This window comes from Nematolebias whitei, chromosome 6 (assembly GCF_014905685.2).
Source record: "Nematolebias whitei isolate Nwh7 chromosome 6, NemWhi1, whole genome shotgun sequence".
Classification (NCBI taxonomy): domain Eukaryota; kingdom Metazoa; phylum Chordata; class Actinopteri; order Cyprinodontiformes; family Rivulidae; genus Nematolebias; species Nematolebias whitei.
In genome coordinates, this window is record NC_056503.1 from 24,142,528 (window position 1) to 24,150,234 (window position 7,707).

General features: G+C 36.5%; 1 protein-coding gene across 1 annotated transcript in view; it reads left to right on the forward strand.

Moving 5' to 3' along the window:
* Positions 1-2,321, forward strand: part of LOC119410565 (protein Aster-B) — a 132,161-nt gene extending 129,840 nt beyond the window's left edge. The window contains exon 19 of the mRNA XM_037677451.1: positions 2,071-2,321. Within this exon, the coding sequence (XP_037533379.1) occupies positions 2,071-2,160 (90 nt within the window). The 3' untranslated portion in view covers positions 2,161-2,321. The remainder of the gene's footprint in view (positions 1-2,070) is intronic.
* Positions 2,322-7,707: the final 5,386 nt, after the last annotated feature.

The following is a 7,707-nucleotide window of genomic DNA, read 5'->3' on the forward strand; positions in this document are numbered from 1 at the left end:
CACAGTCAGAAAGATGAGGAACTCGTGAAAATTGTATGCATATATCTCGTATATTGTCATACTACACCTGGTATGAGGGTCTGTGAAGATAAATCCTTTAGTAGCTAACAAACTATTCCTACTACCACATCTTTTAGGATACATATACAATTTATATATATAAAAACGTAAGCGTGTTTGTCTTCTTTCCACCAGTATTTCTAGTTTGGCTGTAGGACATATGGTTTTCTTATGAGGTGCCTCAGAATGCAGAGTGTGATGTTTCATTTATTCTTAGCCATTATAACTTGTTCGTCTCCTTGGTTCAAATTGATTTGTTAGGAGTGTTTTGACTCAAATCTCTGACATACAGTGCTGTAAAAAATGTAACAATTTACATGAGTGTGAACCAATTTCTTCACTCGCCCACTGTTACGAAATTTTTTCAATAGACTAGAATATAGTTTTTACACAGTGGCTGTTAATTTGAATGAACTATTTCAGATAATTTTTAATATTTCTGTGTGCTCACAACTAATTCTGCCTGCACACTAAGGGCAGAAAAAACTGGCTTTCTGATTGGCTGTGGCTGTTTCCACTGTATATGGACAGACAGGTCACAAGATGAAAAAAAGAGTAAATGTAATTCAACATGGCACCCATATAACTCAGTCATTCAGAGTGAGCACTAACACATTCTGAGTGCAAATCCAAAGTTCAAGATGCCTTCCAAAGCTAATAAGGAAACATGGCTATAACTCAAGACATTTTTATAATTACTGAGCTGAAATTTGGTATAGTCGTTGTAATCCCTAATAGATTATTCAAATTCAAATTCAAAAGTACTTTATTAATTCCAAAGGGAAATTATTTGTTGTTGTAACTCGTTATCCTCATTTCATTAAGAGATGTTATAGATACTAATGGCTGTAGGCAGGAAGGATCTCTTGTAAAGGTCCATCCCACAGTGGATCCTAAGAAACTGGCTGCAGATGCCGTTTGATCCATCCACACAGACTCGGCTGGTCTCTCAGTTCCCATGAGCTGTAGGACCACCCAAATGACGGGCAGAACTCCTCCCAGAGTGATGGCCACTCCTCCCAGCAGCCTGCCGAGCTCCTCGTCGCTGTGGACAGCCAACTGTGCCAAGGGACGATCCTGTCCTTCTGCTGTCATGACCCATGTTTCCTGCTAGTTCTAGGATCTCAGTGGTCAGGCACTCGAGCACAGCCAGCAGGTAGATGAGAATGCGTCCACAGAACATCCTTTTCAACTCCTTTGAAATTTGGGGCTGTAGTTGAGATATTATTTGAGCTTTTGAGATGTTAATCAGCTGCTGTTGGTTGTAGAAAACTGGCCTTGTTGCCATGGTTTTGCATCATAACAAATGTCCAAAACTAACAAAGTTTAGGTAAAAATCCTTCCAGCTGCACAGCATCTGATAGCAGAGGAAACTATCATCCAAAAATTGTGATTTACATCCAGAAAAAGAGGAATTAAAGTTTCCAAAAGCAAAATCTCAGAATGAAAGTAACAGAGCTGCTCCAACATGCAGCCACCTTGAGCGGGGCAATTCTAGAACACGTATATTTATACATACATATATATATATATATATATATATATATATATAAACCATCAGACCTCTGCAGGCTGCAAAAGTGATTGTTTTTTGTGATCGGCACTGAATGGCATTGATCGATCAGCCGATCACATACTTTTTAACAGTAATCGTCCAAGCATGATCGGTGGCCGATCGATCGGAACATCTCTACTCGAAACTTCTAAACTTCTAGCTGATGTTCCAAACTCTGAAAAGGCTCTGACGTATTTCTAACTTCACTTCATTAAACTTCAAATCAGAAAGTCCAAACTCTTTCTTCGACAATGTCTACAGTGAATCATGAAAATAATCATGCTAAATAAAGAATGCTTTATTCAATAAAAGTGAAAGTATTTTATTTTGGTCAGATCTAATAAAATGTGGTAAGGTTCTGTATAACGACCTGGAAATTTAAGGAAAAAGTTGGTAAGTTGGAATTGTTTTTCTGTCATAAAAACAAAAGCTCTTTTTTTTCTGTTCCACTTTAGATGAAAGACTCGTTGTTGAACCTCCAGCGAGGCATTGGTTTGAGAGACTACAACTCTGAGACTGAGGAGAAGCCAAGTCGCTATCACTGACACACCACCACAAGGCCATGAGGGCATGCTGTGCAATATAGGACCGGTTCTGTTTGTGAAGCAGTATGCAGGCAACAGCAACACAGAGAGAACACAGACGGAGGCCAACAGTGAGCGGGTCCAAAGACACAAAGAAAGGAACTGTAGTAGTTTCCAGCGCACAGAAGTTCAAACGTCCCACCTGAGGGGTTAGCGGACACACTCAGGAGCTGAGGTATTCTCAACATCACTGAAGCATTGTTGTTCTCTAAACTTGTGGGATAAATGTTTCCTTCTACTGTCTTTATTTCCAAGTGCATCCTACTGTAAGCCATGCCAACAGGAGAGGGGCTCAGAATAACAAAGGAACTACTGCATGCATGTAGGCAGCCTAGCTCTCTTCAGTCAGTCATTGTTGCTGTGGTCCAGTTCCAGTCTATATGTGTATCAATAAACAAGAAAACAAAAAAGCAGAAGAGAGATCGCAACAAAGAAAAAGGGGCCTTTTTAAGTTTTAATGACTTTTTTCTCTCCTGACTGTTCCAGACCAATTGTCCCCTTGAGGTTCTTGCTGCAGCGTCCCTTTAATGAGCCTCGAGGTAATCAGAAGAAAGCTTGGCTCCACTAAAGAAAACAAGGAGATCCACTCATCAGTCCTTGTTTAAAGCAAGCCTGCACGGTTCCTGTCAGGGCTGGTACCCTGTCAGACCATTGTGTTGGAAAAATGAAAGAGTAATAAAACCCAAGTCCAACATTTTTTACCTCAAACATCACGATCGCCGCCACAGTGTTACTTGACATTGCATTATTTCCCATCTTTTAGATAAAGTGGAATGTATTTGCTTGGAAATAAATAGATCCTATTTTAGTCACAACCAGTTAGCATTGGAAATGGGGACTCTGCAGCCAGACCGAGAGGGAGACCTGTAATCTTATGTTTTATTACTAAACTGTGATTAAATCTCTTTAAAAGATGTTTTGAATTGCAAAGAATTCTATGAATATATTTGAAATATATAGAAATATTTCAGTATTTCAAATATATATTTCGAAATGTATAAACATTGCTTATATTTATTGGTAATTTATGTACATACAGAAATGAACAGAGCTCTAGACCATTTAAAGAATTTCTAATGAAACGTGTTTAAGAAAATGCATGCCAGATATGTCTGTGACATGTCAAGTGTGCAGCTATATGATTTTACATTTGCTCGATTATGTTCACACACGTGTGAATGTATGCGTGTGTGTGTGTGTGTGTCTGTGTAGGTGTGTGTGTCCGAACGTTTTTACTATTCCCCACTTGTCTGTGTCATATTTTCTCCTCTTCTGATTTCTCCAGCCAGACTGCCTTTTTTATGTTGAATGCTTATGTGTTTAGATTCCACCTTGAATTTTAGTCCCACCAAGGTCCAGTTTACAGTTGAAGAGTGTCGTTCCAGATTGCTGTATTTAGTTTCAAGAAACTATTCCACAGCTGCTTTTACAAGGGACAACTTATAGGGATAGTTAAGAATTTTTAAATGGGGTTTTAATCCATGAACCATGAACATCTCACTTGGTGTAGAGAATGCTTTAAACAACCTCCGTTTGAAGAAGTAGAGTTTATTCCTGACTGGATTGAAGAGCTAATGACCAGGAAGTAGATTGCTGCCATTTAGCAACACATCTTTCTTAAACTGGCTCATGCATGTATCATGTCTAGACTGGACTATTGCAATGGTTTGTTATCTGGGCGTCCAAATACTTCTTTAAAAAGTCTTCAGTTCATCTAAAATGCTGCTACCAGAGTCTTAACTGGAGTTAGTAGAAGAGATCATATCTCTCCAGTTTTAGCTTCTCTCCAATGACTCCCTGTCAAGTTCAGAATTGAATTCAAAATATTACTTCTAACCTACAAAGTTCTCAACAACCTAGCTCCATCTTATATTATAGATCTTATTGTTCCATAATTTCGTAACAGATCACTTCACTCTCAGACTGCAGGTTTACTTGTGATTAGTTTCTAAAAGCAGAATTGGAGGAAGATCTTTCAGTTATCAGGCTCCGCTCTTGTTGAACCAACTTCCAGTTTCTGTCCATGAGGCGACACATTGTCCAGTTTTAAGACTGGGATTAAGACTTTCCTTTATGATCAATCCTATAGTTAGAGTTGGCTTGTCCTGCTTCTTATGCTTAGACTACTGGAGGACAAATTGACCTAATTTCTTAAAATGAATTGTTAAAACTGAATAGTTTTCATTTGATACTATTTCTATCTTAACATGTGATTCTCAACCTGCCATTGTGTATCTGTTCCTCCTTCCTGTTCCTCTCAAACCAGCCCTTAGATAGAGAACTTTACTAATTGGCTTTTATGTGTGTGAATGTTCCGGTAAAGTGCCCTGAGACAACTTTGTTGTGATTTGGCGCTATATAAATAAACTGAATTGTATTGAATAACCTAAGTAAAGGATTGTGTAACTTCAAAATTGACAGAAATATTAATGTTTATAAAATTGATTTATTAACAATCTCTGAAATTTTTGAGACTGGAGTTGTTTTAAGATGGCAGCAATCCATTTTTGGCTTTATCCAGATTTAACTGTCACTCTGATCAGAAATAAATAAAAAAAAATTCCACCCGAGGTTGTTCAAACAGCAATCTACAACAGCTAAGAAATTGATGGTTTATAATCATTGCTCTGAACACAACTTGAAAATGTGTGAAGTATTAGTTTAAAGTATTTTTGGCACATGTATAGTAGAATAAATATTCCGGCAGATGATCAAAACTGCTCATATTAAATTGTGAACTTGATGGGTTTTCTCTTCTAAATGGATATGGAACATTTTGGAGAAGAACCATTTATTGGACCTCGATGAGTTCCTGGTTTGGTTTGGTTACAGCTTCAGCAGCATGACCTCTGTGTGCTGAAATGAGACTTCTTGACATTTTGAGAAACACCTTCATTTGCATTGTTGCTGCCAACTAATTGAAAGAATTCAAACCATTTTCATCTGTATGGTGAACAACTAAATAAACATAAAGGGAATGAATGTCCAGATAATTTAGACGAAATTTGTCTCCAGTTGAAAAATATCATCATCTAACTAAACAAAATTAAGAAATAAACAAATAATTTCTCAAAATGTCAAACTAGCTCTTTTAATCCAGAATAAACTTTACTCCTTTTTTCATTTCAGGTGTCTGTTTTGGGTGAAAAAGCATGAAAAATAAACTTTACACAACTTTTTTTTTAAGTCGAAATGTACTGTCATAGATTATTATGTTTTAAATAAAGTATTTATCATGTATGTCATGTACTGTACTATATATAAATATACTGAAAACAGTGTGTTATATTGCATCTTTTAGCAGTTTGTTAACAGAGACCCCTTACAGCACTTCCAAAGTGAAAATTAAAGATTCTTCTTTCTCTTGTAAAAACAGTGAAGCACTTTAAAGGATGTTCAGGGAGTGACTCAAAGGGGAAAATGTTTAGTTTTGGAAGGGACTGTAGAGGAAATACCAGATTGGGGTTTTAGGACTTTCAAACTAGTTAGTTGGTTTTTTTTTGTTTGTTTTTTTTTTGTTTGTTTGTTTTGTTTTTTTACTGAGATCTTTATTAAATTTATCCCAAATAAACCATCAGATCTCAGGACTGACTGAAACACTTCCACATTGATTTTTAGAGCAGGAAATTGTTATTTGTTTGAGGTAAATGTGTTTTTACCATGTGCCTGCAAAGTCTAGTAATGACTAATGTGGTGTAATGAGTAGAAAAGCTTCAGGACTGGATCACTGATGTGTGTGTGCTTTATTACATTTAAAGACGGCACAGAGTAATAACAGCACAGACACCTATAGAGGTCTGAATGTTAAAGGACGTGTTTAACAGACATCACTATAATCCTGATTCCTCGGACAGATTAACACGTTGTGCTTTGTATGTACGATGGTGCAGAAAGCTAAAATAGAAAAGCATAAAATATATTTTATTCATGAAGTTGTTTTTATTATTTTTTTATTAATATTGCAAACATCAGTGGTTTGAGGAGTGATGAACACTTGATTAAAGTGGCTAAACTTAGACGTTTTCAAGAAATGATCCAAAAGCATTTACAATTATGCAAAAAGAGTTTAAACGTCCCAAGTTTTTGTCCAGCTTTTGTATGCTTATTTTTGGATTTGTTTGTTTTCTAGCCTATTCTCACAGCTAACCTTTGTCAGATAAATGATTGCATGTTGTGTGAACCCATTGACGTGAAGGTTTTGAACTTTGGGACTGTCCTGCTTCATTGACTGTTGGCATTTGCCTTCCTGTCACAGAGCTGGTAAGGCTGCGGTGCCAACCATGCAACTCAGTGCTATAAGAGCCTTTGTATGACACATCAGGAATCACTCAACCTCCTGAAAACCACCACTGATCAAACTCAAAGGCTCCTCTTCAAGTGTGTCTTCAGAAAATGTAAAAGAAAAGTTTTTCTTTAAAGAAAAAAATTCTGTCTTTTTTTTTTTTTTTTTAGAAAATGTTTTCATCTATACCTTTGGTGAAATTTATACACAAGATGAATATACTGTAAGTATATGTTGTGTATATCTGTAGTGTGCACACAAACACACTGACAAAAGAACCTAGCCTGCGCTGTGCGCAGGTTTTTGACTTGATTTTGCCTCACGGAAACCGAAGAGAGATGTGGCTTTCAGGTTCATGTGAAGTAGGTACTAGAAGTATGAATAAAGAAAAAATATCTAAACAAATAATTTTGGTGATTTGGTGTGATTTTGTCTTTTTGTCTTACTCAAATAATCAAATTTCAAGGAATAGTCTGATTTTTTTAAATGATGTTCAGTCAAAAATTATCAATAGTTTTCAATATCAGTAGTAACTTATCAGCCCAGACTTCAGTCATAGAGCAGAGAAAAAGACAGAAGTCTCTGTCCAGGCTAGACAAAAGACTAGCCAAAATAATGGCTGCCAGTTTTAATGTTTTTTAGGGTTTTGAAACAACTTTTTCTCAAATATGACATACTAGAGTAAAAGAACATTTTGTTTTTACATTAAATCTCTACACCTTTGCATACCACCATTTGTTTTGTAACAAGGACATTGTTTAGTTCAGAAAATGTCAAACTTAACTTCCTGCAACCCATGGGTCAAAATGACCACAACGTCTCAGCTTTAGGACTGAGGCCTCAAGGGTAATTTTGACTCAAGGGTAGCAGGAGAGCTAAATAAATGCTGACATTCAAATATGTAGAAGTTATTAAACTAATATAGTTTCCATTTGCCTCAATATGCTATGTTTAAGAAATAGTTGTTTTATGAGCCTGAAAAACAATATCAAGTGGGCTCTTCTTTGGTGAGCAACAGTCACTCAGTGAGCAAAAGACATAGCAATTGTCCTAATCCTGAAACTGACGGTCCAAGCCCAGGTTATGTCAGGAAGGACATCTGGCGTACAGTTGCCAAACTTTTCATGCAAGTTCAGTTACAATAGCGACCGACCTCTGTAGCCGTAAGAAATACAACTTACAGAGTATACTATATATACAAAAAATAATAATAATAATGTATATAT